Below are 19,140 nucleotides of genomic sequence, written 5' to 3'. Positions count from 1 at the left end.
TATTGACTAAGTCACCCAAAGCAGAACTGGAGGTCACTGTCTCACCAATTCTGCGTCCTGATTCGTGTGTGTCCCGCTCTGCATCCTCCATGGGCTCATCCTCTGACCACCTACACCGCCTCACCTGTCTCTTCACTGATGCTCATCTTCAGTGACCACCCAATCGCTGACATCTATCAGTCCCTACTGTGCCCCGCAGCACTCAGGTGCCCCGGGAGCTCAGATGCCGGGGACAGTATAAATAGCTGAGGTAAACCAAGCAACATCCCCGACATCTGTCAAACACCATGTGCACCACAAGCAGTGGTAACATCAGAGTGTGCTACACTACTTCCCACAATGCTGTGTCTTTGCAAAGCTAGGTGTCCCACAGCTGCTGTGTTAAAAATCAGATACCATGGAAAATCACCGTGGGACAGGAAGGGGTGTGTTCAATTAGAGCCCAAGGTTGAAGGAGAAAATGAAATTATTGTTTTTCTTTCAATTTATCATTTAAAAAGTAAAATAAAAATAAGATTAAATATATTTAACAGCAAAATATTTTTTAAATAAAATTTAAGGGTTTTTTGTTTCAACTTATACACATTATTTTTTCAAGTGGCTAAGTTACTTGGGCTATAAATGTGTATCTAGTTGTTTGGACTTGGCTACTTAATGAACACAGGGACCTGCTAGGAGTTTCATTCAGCCTCGAGGGGCCATGAAGAGCTGAGCACCAAGGGTGCTGTGACCTGAGAGCGTGAGGACCCCTGGCCTTCTCAACAGACTCCGCTTCTGCAGACATGTCACCATGTCCCGCACGATGAGGACAGAGCTGTCAGCACCAGGCACAGGACCCCAGGCAGACTGCTGAGTCACTGCTGCACAGACAGACAAAGCATGAGCTCCAGGATGAAGTGGGGAGAGGGAGGCAGGCCCAGTCCTGCACCCCCAGCAACCACACATCCCTTCCCGTCCTTCCCCTCCAGTAGCACTGACTGCCGGGGCTCTTCCCCAGGACACTCTGGACTGTGGAACGTGCGGACGGGAAACAGAAGACCATCGCTGTCCTGACACCACTAGCAACTGTTAAGAGTCCTGGGTGAGGCTTCTCGTCCAGCTCACGCACAAGGCAAGCAGCTGGTGCAGAGGCCCTGGAGAAACCCCAGCCAAGCAAAGCTCAGACAAGCACACTGGCTGTCAGAAAGGAGAGGGTCTGCTCCAGCTGGACTAGGGAAGAAAACCTGCTAGAAGTATTCTTTTAATCTAGTTGCTGACTTTTTCACATAACATTGGAAATTTTAAAAATCTTAATTTGTAAGGTTATTTTAAACTCTTACACACCAAAACAAAACCCCCAAAAGTAAGAGCTGTTGTCTTCTTCAGTCTCCACAGCGAGAAAGGCAACCATTTGTAAAAGTAAGAGTATAGCTTGACCAGGCAGTGGCGCAGTGAATAGAGCATGGGACTAGGACACAGAGGACCCAGGTTTGAAACCCTGAGGTCAACGGCTTGAGCATGGGCTCATCCAGCTTGAGCGTGGGCTCACTGGCTTGAGCACAGGGTCACTGGCTTGAGCCCAAAGGTCGCTGGCTTGAGCAAGGGGTCACTTACTCTGCTGTGGCCCCCTAGTCAAGGCACACATGAGAAAGCAATCAATGAATAACTAAGAAGCCACAATGAAGAGTTGATGCTTCCCATTTCTCTCCCTTCCTGTCTGTCTGTCCCTATCTGTCCCTCTGTCTCTGTCACAAAACACACACACACACAAACACACACAAAAAAACTAAGATTCTAAACCTAAGAATAAGAAAGATCAATGATTAGAGACATATCGGTAAAAGGCAACACCTACCTCATTTTTTATTGTTTCTATTTTGGTCTTTTCCTTTGACCCAGATGTCGGCATTTCCTTTGTGTGCCCATCAGGAATGTATATTAAAACACAAGGGGCTTCTCTGCAGCTATGCGGGCTACAAGGAACATGAGGGGCCAGAAGAGGTTACTTGAAACAAATTACTTGAACAGCAATTAAAACCAAGTCCTTGATTCATTCAACGGCATTGCGTTCATGCTCTTCAAAATATGAACAATGCATTCTCTTATCTGAATCAGAGGTTCTTCAGAGTAGTTTAAAAACAATGTATATATTAATAAAAACTGACCATGCTAATTATAAACACCCAATTTATGAATGTGCAGAGCTGTGAACATGCTAACCCACAAGGCACCAGAGGCACCAGTGAGGCTGACAGTCTCACTCTTGACTTAGACAGCAATTCATTACATATAAGCAGAGTAACTCCTGCAGAACATTTAATAAAAATGTCTCAATTCTAAAGGGTAATTAGCAAAATCTACTGCCCTAAGACTATTCACAAGCAAAGATTTTCCTCAAATTTTATAGTAAAAGCCAACATAAACATAAAGAATGTAGTAACAATAGGATCTCCACATCTCGTCAATATTTTTTCTTTTTTTCGTATTGTTCCGAAGTTAAAAGCAAGGAGGCAGTCAGACAGACTCCCGGCATGCGCCCAACCGGGATCCATCTGGCATGCCCACCAGGGGGCGATGCTCTGCCCATTTGGAGTGTCACTCAGTTGCAGCCGGAGCCATTCTAGCGCCTGAGGCAGAGGCCACAGAGCCACCCTCAGTGCCCGGGCCAACTTTGCTACAATGGAGCCTTGGCTGCGGGAGGAGAAGAGAGAGACAGAGAGGAAGGAGAGGAGGAGGGGTGGAGAAGCAGACAGGCGTGTGCCCTGACCAGAAATCGAACCCAGGACTTCCATATGCCAGGCTGACGTTCTACCACTGAGCCAACCGGCCAGGGCCTCGTCAATATTTTTATCAACAGTTTTATTGAGATAAAATGTATATATCAAAAAACCCTTTGAAAGAACACAATTCAGTGATTAGATAAAGTGTGCAACTACCATCACTATCTAATTTTAGACATTTCTATCATCCCAAAGAGAAACTCTCAACCCTTTACCTTCACTTTCCAGTCCCCCATTCCTCCAGACCATGGCAATCACTAACCTACTTTGTTTCTATGGATTTCTCTATTCTGTACACTTGATATTTAGACTGGCTTCTTTTATTCAGCACATGTTTATAAGGGTCGTGCATGTTGTAGCATAAATCAGTACTTCATTCTTTTTCATGGCTAAATACAATAATATTCCTTTATTGATGAACCATTTTGCTTATTTATCAGCTGATGAACATCTGGGTTGTTTGTACTTTAAGCTATAATGAATAATGCTGCTATGAGCCTTTGTGTACAAGTTTTCGTGTGAACACATCATTATTTGTAAGTACATACTGAGAAGTGGAATTGCTGGGTAAAACAGTGACTCTGTGATTTAAACTTCTTGAAGAACTGCCACACTGCTTTCCAAAGTGATGGTATCACTTTACATTTCCACCAGTAATTATGAAGGTTCCAATCTCTTCACATCTCTAACACTTGTTATCATCTCTGATTACAGTCACCCTAGTGGGTAAGGAGTGCCATGTCACGGTGACCTTGACTTGCACCTCCCTAGTAACTACTGATGACAAGCAGCTTTCCATGTGTGTGCTGACCTTTTGCATATCTGCTCTGGAGAAATGTTTTATTTATAATTGGACTACATGAAGATGAATTATGAGATGGTTTAGTTTTAGAAGTAAATTTGTTAATATTATGCTGTTTCTAAAATACCACTGATTAAAGTCAAGTCTGCAATACTAAATACAGAAAAACAAATCAAACTAGACAGAGGATTGCTAGGTACAGTATTTTAGTGGAAGTTCAATTCAAAAACATGATTTACTAGAAGCACTTCCCACCTTTTCATTCAGCTGTTCAGTGACATTCATTTACCTGACAGGCTCATACGGCTGATCACATATGAAGAATCCCCTTCTCTGGAGCTGTATAATGTCTCCTTTCTTCAATTCCTTAAGGCAGGGATCCCCCAGCATGAGTTCCTCATGCTGTAAAGATGACATAGATGAAAGAAAATATACTTTTTTCAAAATCGGAGCACTAAAAACTCGACTATGCAACAGTTTTTCCAGGAGCTGAAATATTCCTGTTTTAAACATATATGTTAAGAACTTTACTACTTAAGACATACAATAAAACAGAGAAGTATTAAAATAAATAACTATATTTATTGTCATTTTATAAACTGGCTTCAGGAAACCTTTACACTAACTTGCTCGTTGTCCCACCATGACTATGAAGCACATGGACCGAAAAGGCCCATTAACGAAGCCCTTAAGCATGAGAGCCCTCGAGCCAGGATGCCTGGTTTTGGATCCCAGCTCCCCCATGCCTGTCTGTCCTCGGGCAACTCACTATGACCCTCACTATGCCTCACTCTCTACCATCTGTAAAATGGAAACATGACTCTTTTACATCTTTTTATTTTAATAAAAATCCTTTCCATTTTATTTGAGGAACCAAATACCTAACACTAATTCTAAAACTTCTAGAGAAGTGTCCAGAGCAGGGAAGCTGAAGCACCGTTTCCAGGTTACCTTACTGTTCTTGTTGACGTACTGCTTGAAGTCCTCATCTTTCCCCAGCACGGGCTTCGTGATCAGGTGCTCATAGGTGACACAAACCGCTGGGATGGGAAGAGCCCGGGCTGTCTCCGCAAGCCAGGTGATCTTAGTGGTTTTCTTGTAGTCTTTGTTCTCCAAATTCAGCTTTGCATCAAGAGATACAATTTTTCCATTCGCATTTCTAGGTATAAAATTTAAAAGTTTTTTTTAAAAAAAGAAACCCTAACTGCTGTAACAGCATCTCTAACAAAGGACAGGGGATTTTCCGTAACAAATAAATAATGAATATTTGTAAAAATATCAAATCAAACATTTATTTGCATTTTTCAGACATATACTGGTTAAGAGATAAATAAAATATAATCCCTGCTATCAAGATACTAATAATCTCCTGGACAACAGAGCCACACACATCTGATGAAGAGCATGAATACAGTTACAAAATTCAAAGTTACCTGCACAAAACATCAAAAAATCTAAAATAATATATTTTAAAACTTACCAATTACTTAAAATCATATGAAACGACTAGACAATTAAGAAGCCAGAATTTACATAAATTTATTTAGCATACTATGTTCCATTTATGTCATCTTAAAATCTATTTAGTAAGTAGAACACACCATAGTCACTGGAAAGTTCACAGTCATCATTAAACACTTAATTTTAAAGCATACTTTAGGATAAAGAAAATATATATAAATTTTTCAAAGAATTCTTCCATCAGGCACCTGTGTAACGAGAATTAGATGGTAAAATGGGATCCTAAAACATCAGAACTATTTATGTCTAGATGAAGTAATTTTTAGCATCACAGGCAAAAGCTACCCCGACAGCCTATTATTAGTCAACTGGAACCTACATGGAGAGAACAGCACCATCGAAATTTGCAGCATGTGTGCCTGGGCAGGTGTACAGTCAGCCACGTGAATGTAGCGGAACTAGTCAATTTTTAATAAGCGAACAGACATAAAATACCTTCCCTCTATATTTATTTGAAATCAAAAGTTCTTACTTGTGTATTTTAGTAACATTGATGTTGCCCCAATTTATGAACGTCACCATCTCCTCCTCTGAGAACGTCTCCGCATCAGCACCTTCAATGAAGACTCTGGGGCTGTACCACACGGGTTTTAAGCCCACGTCAGGATTCTGATTGATAAAAAGGGGGAGTGCTGGTTAAAATAACTTACTCCCTGACCAGGCAGCGGCGCAGTAGATAGAGGGTCAGACTGGGATGTGGAGGACCCAAGTTCAAAACCCTGAGGTCGCCAGCTTTGAGCGCAGGCTCATCTGGTTTGAGTAAGGCTCACCAGCTTGAGCCCAAAGTCACTGGCTTGACCAAGGGGTCACTAGGTCTGCTGTAGCTCCCAACCCATCAAGGCACATATGAGAAAGCAATCTAAGGTGCCACAACGAAGAATTGATGCTTCTCATCTCTCTCCCTTCCTGTCTGTCCCTATCTGTCTCTCTCTATCACAAAAACAAAAAACAACTTACTGAATCTTGGGTGGAAATTTCCATATTCCTCCATTTTAGCCTTTAACCAAAAAATGTTATCTGTGTTAGTTGGAATCCCAGCTCTGTGACACTGGCTACTCAACTGACCAGTAATGCCAATAAATCTAGACAAGGCGGCCTGTCCGTGAGACAACTCCCAACCCAATTCATTCTGCTCTGAGATGTGACAGTATTTCCTGACCCTCCAACCAGAATCTGCTCTGCTGTCCTTAGAATCCCACTGCTTTGTTTTTGCAGCAAAGAAGAAAATAAAGTCACTCCTGACCAGCAGCCGCAGATGACAGCACAACAGATATCACACCCTGGCAGGAAACTGTGAACCTTTCGTATTTTGGAAGACAAATTTTAAAGGTAGAACTACAGTATTTCCCCCGAAGTAAAACACATCTTAATTTTGGGGCCTGAAATTTGAAAAAAAAAAATGTACTACATAAAATTATTGAACTCAAATTTTATTCATCATAAAATTCATGCAACTCCTCATCACTGTCAAAACTTCCATCCATTAGCTAGTCCTCATCTGTGTCTGATGACGAATCATGCCTTCATATATTGCCTCATCCTCAGTTCCATTTATGGCACATGTCCACAACTTCTACAACCACCGTATGAGACACACACAGTTTTTAGACCCCAAATTTTTCGGGAAAGGGTGCATCTTATACATGGGGAAATACAGTATATATGTAACAAAGTTTCTGCCTTTTCAGTATAGATTACACGAAGAAGATAGATTTCTGGGGAATTAAAAGAATATTAGACTTGTTAAATTTCAGTTTTAGAGAGGATTCAAAAGAAAAAATGTACAAAGATCCTCTGAAACAAATGTTAGACAGCATGTATTTAATAATTTCAATAATTAAACCAATGCATTTGAGAAGCAGCAGTATTTTGTGCTAGGCTCAGAACAGAATACTGACTGACAGGCTAAGTATGGGAAACGGTAATATGTAATGAAAATTCCAGAGATCAAACTGAGTAATCCAGTCGTCATTTAAAGTGCATTTCCTTATCAATTAATTCCAGTTTAATGATGAGCAGTAATTTCATTTATGCTATTTGACTGTAACAGTCATTTTAACGAATAAGCACCCTTAAGGAGTTTTATTCTCACCATTTACATTTTAAAAATGTCGCCCTGGCTGGTTGGCTCAGCGGTAGAGCGTCGGCCTGGCGTGCGGGGGACCCGGGTTCGATTCCTGGCCAGGGCACATAGGAGAAGCGCCCATTTGCTTCTCCACTCCCCCCCCCCCTTCCTCTCTGTCTCTCTCTTCCCCTCCCGCAGCCAAGGCTCCATTGGAGCAAAGATGGCCCGGGCGCTGGGGATGGCTCCTTGGCCTCTGCCCCAGGTGCTAGAATGGCTCTGGTCGCGGCAGAGCGACGCCCCGGAGGAGCAGAGCATCACCCCCTGGTGGGCAGAGCATCGCCCCTGGTGGGCGTGCCGGGTGGATCCCGGTCGGGTACATGCGGGAGTCTGTCTGTCTCTCCCCGTTTCCAGCTTCAGAAAAATTAAAAAAAAAAAAGTCAGTAAACTGCACATTTAAGCTAACTGTAGTGGGTGATACATACATCAGACATCATTATTCACCTAATCAGATCAACTAATGTCTTACACACACACACACACACACACACACACACTCTCTCTCTCTCTCAAATCTTAGGGTTCCCCTAAAAATAACTCAAATCTTTCAAATTAAAAAATATGTAATGTCATACATAGACAATCACTTAGGACAGGATAGCTATTCATGACGCACATCACCTAATATATAAGTTAGTCTATGAATATAACATAGCTCTGATTTATCAGTCTGTTAGTGTATGAGTGAGTCTATGGACACAATCTTTATTATATAATAAAGATATTTATAGACAACTCACAAAACTGGAAGAAAAGGATCTCCTTTTGCTTCAAAGCACCCAAGAAAGTCAAGACTACCCAAGACAATAACTATGGCTGATCTAAGAACTTCCTCCTGCCCATATCTGAGATTTACATTCGGAATTTAGTACAAATTTAGCAAAGAGCACTGTGACAAACTGGATACAAGTCATGAGTTAGCATTACTAGATCCAACGTTCTGGCTTAAAGACAAAGGCATGAGTTAGTGAATGACCTGGTTAATGGAGAATGTGCCTCAATTTCCACATAAAGGTCAGAGTGTGAACCGGAATGCCTCATCTCTCAAGAGTCCCAGAAGAGATGGATTCTTACTACACAATAATATGTTACCTCCATAGAATAAAAAACAGACACCAACCGAGAGTAGCAGTTCTGTGTGATGCTCTGTAGATTTTATTTTACATACTTACTTTTTTTAAGTGAGCAGAGGGGAGATAGTGAAACAGACTCCCTCATGTGCCCCAACTAGGATCTACCCGGCAACCGCCATCTGGGGCCAATGCACCGCCCACAGGGGACCTTTGTAGGTTTTACTAGAATAAATTTCTCCAGCAAGAAGGCCACAAATATATTATTCCAGTTAGCATCAAATCCTGACAAAATGATTTCCAGATCACCATATGCCACCAGAGCACACTGTCCCTCCCTGCTTTTATCTACCCTGCCCCTTCGATGAGAGAACAAGGTGGTGAATCTGCAGTCACCTTTGGGTGTTTGGCGACTTCTTTCATCTCTTCCCGAGCTTCCGGGATGTTCACTGGGACCACCTCCTTCTTCAGTAACGCGATGTATCGTGGCGCCACCGGGTCAATAACCTGCAATGAGTGCATCCTCGTGTTACAGCATTCAGATATTCTTTACGTCTCATAAATAATAGCAGCACAGGAATACTACCTGGCTTTCTCTGTTACTGCATTTACTAATTTTTTTATCTTCTAACTCTTTTCTAGCATTTTAACTGTCAGGTAGAACAGAGAGGAACGATCATAATGAAGACCACATGAAGAACTGGGAGGTCTTTTCCAAGAATGGGTGCCAACAGGGGAAGAGAAACTGACTGGTTAAAGCATAACAGAGTATTTTGAAAATAATCTCTAACTCTGAGATTAGAAGATACGGAAAACTTATCCTGTGAAGTAATACATTAATCCTACATGTGAATATGATATTCAATTTTGTATTGTTGGAAAAGTCCATTTTGAAGAAATACAGACGTGTTTTAGCATAATTTTCCAAAATCAGTTTTAGGCAATACATTACCAACAAAAGTAGAATAGCATTAGGTCACTATAATAAGGCAATTGTATAGATTAAAAATAGAAACAAGCACTTCTACTTGTCTGCATGCTGTATATACAGAGATCACTGTATTCCCAGTACCTAGTGAGGGTCTGGCACATATAGGTAATCATTAAATACATGCAGATTAACTACTAGTTTCCTGGAAAGATGAAAAGTCAGGCTAAGAAAACAAGGATTGACAGCGTTTTCAGAGGGATGTTGAAATTATGAACCACCCCTATCTTGCTGTGTCCTTCATTCATTTCTCCCTTCTCTTCTCTTCCACGGAGAATACACTTTGTGAATAAAGCTTTTCCCAAAGCCATGTGTGAAGTGCTGCAGATAAGCTGAAGCTAATGCCCTTGTGCTTTAGCAGATGATGCTTCAGAAAACACCGAGTTACTGAGAGCAGGCAAGTGTCCAAGGATTGATGCTTAGCACTTACTTTACAACGCAATGGCATGAAACTTAGTTCATGGACACTTCCCTTATGTTTTATTTGCAGAGCTTGGAAGGAAAGACAGAGCCAGCTATAAAATCTCAAAGCAGTAATTAGAGACTGAATGTGATATGAACCCTAAATAAGAGATGTGCCCCAGAGGCCACAGGGAAGGGAAAAGTAAAGGAATGTAGAAAGGAGTCACGAAGGCAGCAGCAGGAACAAAACACAAGTACCTGAGCAGAATGACTTCATTCTGATGACCATCACAATCTTATACTGAACTGTGCTTTTTAAGTTTCCAATTATAGATGAGATCCAACATTATTTTATATTAGTTTCAGGTGCACAGCAGTGATTTGACATTTATATAATTTACGAAGCGATCCCACCTCTAAATACCCATGTGACACCATGCATAGTCATTACCATATTATTGACTTGATTCCCTGTGTAGTACTTTACAGCACCAGTAAAACTGTAATACGTTTATAAGATGGTGCTTAGCGATTAAAGATCCCAGACTTAGGAAGGATAAAAAAGCAGATGGAAAAATCCTCATCTGCTTTCCCTCCCTCCCACACCGCCACTGGGAAGACAGGAGGGCCTGGTTTTGTTTAAAGACACCAGTGCACACACATATCAGTAGCACAGAAGAGATAAGAGCATCGACTCCTGGAAACTGAGACATATGGACGCGTCACTTCTCTGCTCCATCCACCCAGGCAGCTGGCTCTCCCCCACATTAGCAGAAGGGCCACTCAGTCTGTGAGAAAGAGGGTGTCTAGATCCTGAGGGTGTCTAGATCCTGGCCGACACCACATGCAGCTGGCGGAGGGGAGCAGGGATAACCGAGCTAAGGGTGCCCTCCATGGGCCCCGTCTGGTTCCAGATCCCTGGCAGCCCAATCTGAACACTCAGGCAGGTAAGTCAAAGACACAATCCCGGAAACTCTTCCTAAACTAAGAAATAAGACATGAAGTCACTGACAAGGAGACTCTTCAGCTAACTGGCCCAGCCAGTTCCCCCCCACCCCCCTTGAGGGTCAGCTGACATATCCTCATCCTTCCCTCAGGCCTCCAATTACTGGTAGTCCCCCGTGTTAAACATGAGCAGACAACCAGGCTAACCAGACATCTGAAAAAATGCCTTTGATAGCAAATAAAAACCCAAATAACCTGGAGGAAATACTATTAGTATTATAACCATGAAACAGGAAGAGGAAGTTATTTTGAAAATTCAGGAAATAAAAGAGAAATCTTGGAAACCCAAGAGCATAAATGAACAAGTTAACAGAAGGGTCACAGGGCACGTCTACCAGGGGTCACAGGGCACGTCTACCAGGGGTACAGGGCAGGTCTACCAGAAAGTAGTCAAAGACAGAAAATGAAGTTTGAGGACCAGTCCAGGAGGGTCAACACTTGCTCAGGAAGAGTTACAAAGAGAAGGAAGAAAACAAAGTAAAGAAAACACACAAGAAAAAAATTTCAAGAAACCTTCCAAGAACTGCAGGAATGTTTACAGAATGCAAGCCACATTCTTCCAATGGCTATGGATAAAAACAGACCCACCCCACAGCACGACGTCATGAAATTTCAAAGTGAAAAAACAGGTCGTAAACAAGTCTCAAAACTCTTCTTCCAAGATGTGGCACATATACACTATGGAATACTACTCAGCCATAAGAAATGATGACATCAGATCATTTACAGCAAAATGGTGGGATCTTGATAACATTATAAGGAGTGAAATAAGTAAATCAGAAAAAAACAAGAACTACATGATTCCATACATTGGTGGTACATAAAAATGAGACTAAGAGACATGGACAAGAGTGTGGTGGTTACCAGGGGTGGGGGGAGGGAGGACATGGGAGGGAGGGAGGGAGAGAGTTAGGGGGAGGGGGAGGGGCACAGAGAACTAGATAGAGGGTGGCAGAGGACAATCTGACTTTGGGCGAGGGGTACGCAACATAATGACAAAATAACCTAGACATGTTTTCTTTGAATATATGTACCCTGATTTATTAATGTCATCCCATTACCATTAATAAAAATTTATTTAAAAAAAAACAAAAAAAAAACTCTTCTTCCTCCCAGGCCCCTTCTCAGGGAGCTGACAAGGGTGCAGCAGAGCACAGCAAGAGACGATGAAAAGAGAAGGAAGACCACAAAGTAGACGAGCCGCCCCAAAGCAAAGCAAAGGGAACTCTGGGAGACGAGGGAGGTTGACTGCGGAGACAGCTGTGCTCGGAAGCAGACCGGCCACTGGTCTCGGCCAGGTCCCGGCAGCAACAAGGCTGCAGCAGACACGTCTCCAAGGGGAAACTGAAAGAGGATCTGAGGCATGTGGACATTTTGGGAGAAAAGGTTAGACAATTTGTGCAGTCTGAGACAGAAAACTGAACAAATGGGGGGGAGGGGGACCAAATCAATCAACTACAAGAAAACCAACAACTTACGAGAAAAGTTAGAGAACTCATCTCCCATTGTGAGAAGTCAACTGATAATGTCTAAAACTAAAAAATCAAGAAGTAGCATCATATGTTATTTAGATAAATGGGCAATGAATTCCAAAAGAATTACCTAATGGAGCTGAAAGTGATTTCTCTAGGGAGAGAAGATGGAAGGAAGAGAGGAAAACGGGGTATGCTTTCCATCTTAACAGACCCTACAGACGGCTGGACTATAGGGAAACGTGCTTCATAAATCTCAACTAAGCGTACGTCTGTACCCTTATCAAAACTTAAAACCGTTCAATTTTGGGTGGTTAATAAAAAGTACAGTAATGTTCACTTTGCCTGTAAATTCTGCTTGTATTTATTATTAGTAACTGCAGCAACAGAAAGAACCAATTAATAATTCCTTTATGTATCGAAAAACTAAACACAAAAGACAATAAAATAAATTCGAGACACATGCGAGACGAGCATACTCGAGGCAAGGCGTCAGCACACTCAAGCAGCAACACGAACAAAGAATTTACAGCACACAATCACAGAACAGAAACAGTGTACAACACGGCACGGGAGGGATTTGCCTTATTATAGTGTCTGAGCACCTGCTTCCAATTAGTAATATCACCCGTGTCAATATGCAGTATTCCTCATTTGATGTTCATTTAAGAAACACTTTTCAAAAAGCCAGACTCAGTGAGACACAGGAATCGTGGTTATGAACCTTCAAAGTGACTCAGTGGAAGCCGTGACTTTCAAACCCTGTTCTCTCTGCACATAGGTGACAGGAGAACAGAGTCAGCCGAATCTTTCCTTTGCCACTAAGAAAACGAGACTGCAGTTTCTAAAACCAGGAATAGTGCATTCTCAATGGGTTTGTATGAGCAAGTCTTCCATATAAATGTGATTGTGCTCCTGAGCTATTCAACAGCTCAGGTTATAACATGGAATATGCCAGAAGCTATGTGCTAAGTAAGGCAAACAAAAGCATCAAGTAATACCTTCTTACAGAGAGCTCGCAGCTTGGAAGCAGAAAAATGAAATGCAGAATGTTCATAAAAGATTTCCGGAAAAAGCTCTTACTGTTCCCACAACTCCAAGTAAACTTGTTTGAATCACTGTTACTCGTTTGGTCTAGTTTATAGTATTAACACTCTCTATGTATTTAAAAGAGGAAAACATTCCATTTTCCTGAAAGACTGCAAAATAATTTTTCACAAAATTTTCTCTACTATGAGCACACTAATGAAATCTATATGTCGGAGTTAGGCACGAGAAAACAGGGTTAAGAGTCAAAACATGTACCTTTTTGTTAAATGCCCAAATTTTGTCCCATTCCATGTTCACAACTGAACGTGAAGAGCCCTAGAAAACAATAATAAAATGATTTAAAAAACAAGAAGTGTTCATTAGAATACTTTCTTTAACCTAAGTTATGCCTCTTAGAAAAGAGTAAGCCCAATAGTTCCTTGTAAGTTCATTTCTGCTAGAATATAAACTTACGTACAAGCTAATTTGGTACTTCCACAGAGTCAACAGCAACCTACTGCACTGGGTAAAAACACTACCGCTGCCTCTGTCCAACCCTAACTTGGGAGTTTAGGAGAGTCTCAGTTCCATTATCAACAGTGTTAAACATACTCTTTTTAAACATTATTCTGCCCCTGCATTGTAAGGAACAAATCAGGAACAGAAAAAAAAAAAACAATAAAGACCCAAGGGCTGTAAGGAGACACCCAAAAATTTAGACAGAGACCCTGGAAAGCACTACGCACCTGTGCAGCAATAAACTGTTTCAGTCCTTCAACTGTCATCCCTCTTCTCAGCACACCGCGAACCGTGGGAAATCTCGGGTCGTCCCTGGGAAACAGGGACATTTGTAAGTGCCAAGGAGGTATTTTTTAATGTGTAGATGCAGAGAGTACAAAATACGTTAATGAATAATATTACATTCAGCTTGTTAAATATCTGGAGGAAGAGCTGGCTGGAATAATTGGGTAGGTCCCAACACCAGAGAGCCCAAGAGCATGGAAGAAAACTGCTGACTAGGCAAATACTGCTCAGTGAAATAATTGCACTACCGGAAACTGTAAAGGCACATTTGAGGAGAGACACAAAGGTAACATCTTCAAATACAGAAAATCCAGGCACTAAAACATCAGTTGATTTTTATTTAAGAACATTTGAGGTCCCTATTCTATATATGCCCACAAGACCAGCTGTGAAGGACTAGACTCACGAGCCCTTTCCTACTGAACACTGAGGTCTGCAAGGGACGCACCACCTGTTTATTTGTACGTGCCATAGTCCACACCCTACTCTGTGTTTGCAGCACTGAAACAATGCATGAAAACAAACAAAGACAGGGACCAGCACCCCTAGAGGCCAACACCCCACCCTCCCCACCCCTCAGACAGTGGAAGTCATGACACACCACACCCTCACTGCCTCTTGATTCCAGGCCACAGCGAACATACCATCCATCCACCACTCCTTCATTCACAAACCAGGTGAGTTTCCTTTTGGACAGCACTGTGTTATTGAGATTTAGCCGACTATATTCCCAAATATATGGCTTTCTTATGCCCAAAGCTTCAATAATCCAGTAAAACTGCTCATCTCTGTCATGGTACTCCGTGGTTCTCAGGGCGTGCGTAACGCCTTCAATGCTGTCCACGATGGGGCAGGCAAAATCGTAAGTCGGGTAAACACTAGGAAGAAAAGGAAGTCTTTTTTAAAAGTCAACATGAAGCATTTGACACTTCCCATTTTAGATTAGGCATTATAAGCAGTAATGCTAATTTAAAATATAATTCTTTACAAGTTAGGAATTTCTTAAAACCAACATAGGACTCATAATAATCAAAATATATCAAAACACTATCAGACTTTGAGAACCAGGAATCAGTTTCCCACTCAATATTCAAACAGTAAAGCAAATCTGCAATTTGAAAGACACTTGGTATTGGTGCCACAATCTCTACAAGTTTCCGCAATGACCAATGTATGCCATGGTCGGAAGTAATCAATATACATAACAATTTTGAGGAGATTTAGCTTTACAATATCTTAATCCCACACTCAGGTATACTGAATTACTTTTTTAATTAACTGCTTTCAAGAACAAGAGAAGAAAAATTATTAGGTAAATTAGAATTCCATAAGATAGGATACCCCTAAAAAATTTCTGCCTAAAAAATGTACATAACACATAAGTTTTAATTTAAATTTAGAAAACATATATATTATTGCATTATGACCTCTAATTTTTAAGCTACAATTGCATTAGGCTTTGCAATTATTTGATACTGAAAATGTGGATGCTAATTCACTTTCCTAAATGTTTTCCAAGTGTTTACTTAAAACAGGAGAAATCACCTGTTAAAATGAAGGACACACAGAACACAACCACACTCATAAGTATCTGTCTATAGAAACACATACCAGCATCCCAGAGTTTAAAGAAAGTCACATTAGCTAACCAGGTAATCACTATAGTCACCAAATTCTTCAGAAGTTATAATTCAGTATGTGTATGTAATAGACTGCTTCAAAGTATAAAAAACATATTCTACAGTTACTTTATAAAGTAATTTAATGAAGGAGGGACCATTTAAAGGAAAAACCTATCAACCTGAGAACCCAAAAAGAAAACTAATTGAAAGTAGGAAAAAAACCCCAAATGATTCTTTTACTGTTTCTACTTTTATAAATCTTCATTCTATCACATTTATGAATTAATTTATGCCTAGCAGAATCAACGTTTATAATAGGAAGAACCTTCATCTACAGATACACACCACAGTATAACTACTCAACACATTAAAAAGCCATGGTAGGCAGCCTCAAGGACTCTTATAGATACAGGTGACCTTAACCTGAATCGATAGGTAACTGCCTGAGAGGCCTCCTGCTCTCCCAAACATCTGCTCATGTGTGATGCATGACAAAGCAGCACAGTCCGGAGCAGTGCACAGACAGCTCGGAGGAGAGCCCAGAGGGGACCCTAGAGGAGAGCCCAGAGGAGAGTCTAGAGCAGCACCCGGAACAGCACACTCCGAGTGCACAGACAGCATGGAGCAGAGCACATGAAGACAGAGCCTTACTTGTATTTGCTCCCTGTCCGGGGGTGTGGCTGGATTTTGCAGCGGTACAGCGCCGGGTCCCTCATGCACCCATTGTTACTGCTCATGTCAATTTTTGCTCGCAAGCAGCAGGACTGACCAAACTGGCTCCCTTCTTTCATTTCTTCCCACATTTGCAGATTCTTCTCAACAGCTATAAAATGATAATGATGTCAGTTTATCTAACACATTCCTAAATTGGGTTGGGCACAAATTATTTTAATAGTGCTGTAACTTGATAGATATACATGTTCATGTTCCGGTTTTATGTTAGAAGCACACCCCACTAGTTTAAAAGTGCTGTAACAGTTCCAATATCTGGTACCAAGAGCAAACGCATTGCCTTTTATGCAGAAGTCTCCCAGAACACTTAGGAAATGCTCCTCGTAAATGTGTTTTGGAAGGAAAGTTAATACATCCCATATGTAGTACTGACGAAAGCTAAGAGAAGTGCTATGAGGTCTCAAGGTTTCCCTCATCTGGTGTCCCCAGCTGCCATCACAGCCCAACTAACTGGCTGGCCCCTCAAACTGTGCCTTTGCAGCAGAAGCCTTCTTCCTTTGCCGCCTCGCGCCCAGGGGACAGACCACAGGCATCGGCGCTACAGCCCGTGCCCATCTGGAGAACACGGCTCGGGCTGAGAGCCTCAGCCCGGGGGCTCCCTGAAAGCCCCGTCTGTCATTCCAGTGGGAAGCAGGACACTCTTGGATCCGAGAAAATGAGAGATGGTAGAAAACAGAGAGCCAGACAAGGAATGCTACATCACAAGGGACGACAGCCCTAACTACTTCAAAATATCAAGGCCTGCCCCACACCGATAAGACACCTGTCAAATGAGGGTTCTCTGTGGACACCACCGAAGAGACAATAGACACTTCACCTTCTCTCAAAGGATCAAATTAGGGCTAAAAGTCCAGCTGGTAACTGAGAAATATGAAAAAACTAAAAAAATAAAAAACTAAAAAAAAAAAAAAGACTTCTGTAACAATTTGAACTTACTATACTTCCCAAATGTAACACTCAAGACTTTGATATAATAGTGTGGAGGTTCTAGCAACATAATTACAGAATGAAAACAGCCTAATTCTGAAGCTCGGGGACAAGTGACCAATATGTTGTCAAGTGTATTCCAGAGATACAGAGTAACAGCAAGCTTATGTACTAGATTCACATTACTCACATGCTGAAAGGAAGACTTAGGTGAGAATAATATTATCACCAAACATCTGAGAAAGGCAAAGCATTTAAACTGAGAAAGACACAGAAATCCTGCAGGAGGAATCACTCACACAGAACGAATGAAACGCAAAAGCCTACACTGTCGCAAGTGAGATGTTGGCTTCACAACCTCACGTGCAGTTGTGACACCAACAAGTAACAGAGGACAGAGAAAGAAAAAAGGTCTCTAAGAGATAAACTAATGTATGCATCGTATTCCTGAATGTGTTTCAAACCATCATCTTTCACAGAAGAGACAACCCATTGTACTAAAAGTATAGAATACAAGAACACCGATTAGAATATCAAACACTAAATGTGCCTTACAGTTTTCTCTGTGTTTGGACTCTATCCTCTGCTCACGTTCGGCCTTCATCTGCTCAGCAGGAGTGTCATCCACATACGCCTTCCCATCCCGAATGAGCTTCTCGGCATATTTCATTATTGTTTCGAAGTGGTCTGAGGTGTAAGTGAACTGATCGGGTTTGATATGTAACATTGCGACGTCTTCCAGGATCACCTGCAGTAAAAGCCCAAAATCATCATCAGTGTACCTTCTACGTTGCCCTGTGTGTTTTCAATCCTTGATACTGCATTTGGGCAAATGTAATAATACACCATCGGTCTTATTTAGTCTGAAAATGGTTGTGCAAGTCATATGGTATTAGATCAGAAAAGGAAAAGAGAAATTCATTATACTAGCCTCCAAATGCTCAGCTGAGAAAGCTGATCTCATGACGGGGCTTACCATTTATTCTGGACAAGCTGGTTAATATTGGCCAAACTGACAATTATTTGCCCTCTGAATACAATGCAGTGCTTCTGAATCAAGATGAGATAAGAGGCTAGGAAACCATTACATTTTCCAATACCTAGTTAGTGTCGGTTTCATAAACTTAGAATTACGTGACAAAAAGGAAAACTGCCTCTAGTTACCAATTCATTTAAGAAAATGGTACTTACAGGAAAATGGAGCAGTTAGGTAAATTCTACAACAATCAAGGAAGAAAAAAAAACAGCAATTCGGAGTTTTTTGGTATGGGAGCTCAGTATTGTTTGGCTTAGGTCTCAGACACAGGATACAATGACAAAGGGAAAAGCATCTATGAGAACAAACTTAATCTATTTTCATGAATTAAGTTTTCATTCAATTCACATACCATGAAGGTATCGGGTCACTTCTAATTTTAAATGGCTTTTCTGACAAAGGGTCATCACTACACCTTTAATTACCTTCTCAAAATCTTCCTTTTCTTTTTCAGGATTTGTGTCATCAAATCTCATGATCAGTTTCCCTTTAAAGTTAACCTGGTAGTGCTGGTTCAGAAGAGCAGCTTTCGCATGCCCAATGTGTAAGTAACTAAAACAAAAACATTTCACAAAGAAACTCATTAACAGGTTTTAACTAGAGACTTCAACTTAACCTTCCTGAGGAGATTAGAACTATACACAAAACTCCTTCTAGTTGGTACGCCAGTCATATTTTATTTTCTAATAGAAAGTACTGTGACAGAAAACATGACCCTGACAAGAAGATTACATTTATAAAATAATCTTAAGAAATAACTGCATGTGTAAAATCTCACACAGAGACAACTTATTTACAAACATTACCACACTAAGGAGAATCTTATTTTTCTCTTTTTTTTTTTTTACA

General features: G+C 41.2%; 1 protein-coding gene across 1 annotated transcript in view; it reads right to left on the bottom strand.

The window, feature by feature from the left end:
- The window catches only part of EPRS1 (glutamyl-prolyl-tRNA synthetase 1), a 47,733-nt gene that overhangs the window by 18,061 nt on the left and 10,532 nt on the right, over nt 1-19,140 (bottom strand). The window contains exons 7-17 of the mRNA XM_066238099.1: nt 18,717-18,843; nt 17,811-18,003; nt 16,248-16,419; nt 14,619-14,852; nt 13,917-14,001; nt 13,447-13,506; nt 8,671-8,781; nt 5,555-5,691; nt 4,513-4,720; nt 3,851-3,963; nt 1,835-1,952 (exon numbers count right to left, since the gene is read on the bottom strand). Coding sequence (XP_066094196.1) covers nt 1,835-1,952; nt 3,851-3,963; nt 4,513-4,720; nt 5,555-5,691; nt 8,671-8,781; nt 13,447-13,506; nt 13,917-14,001; nt 14,619-14,852; nt 16,248-16,419; nt 17,811-18,003; nt 18,717-18,843 — 1,558 coding nt within the window. The remainder of the gene's footprint in view (nt 1-1,834; nt 1,953-3,850; nt 3,964-4,512; nt 4,721-5,554; nt 5,692-8,670; nt 8,782-13,446; nt 13,507-13,916; nt 14,002-14,618; nt 14,853-16,247; nt 16,420-17,810; nt 18,004-18,716; nt 18,844-19,140) is intronic.

The sequence above is a fragment of the Saccopteryx bilineata genome, chromosome 1, assembly GCF_036850765.1.
Source record: "Saccopteryx bilineata isolate mSacBil1 chromosome 1, mSacBil1_pri_phased_curated, whole genome shotgun sequence".
In the NCBI taxonomy this organism is placed as follows: domain Eukaryota; kingdom Metazoa; phylum Chordata; class Mammalia; order Chiroptera; family Emballonuridae; genus Saccopteryx; species Saccopteryx bilineata.
Note: the sequence above shows the minus strand (reverse complement) of the source record. Positions and strands in the feature narration are given on the sequence as shown.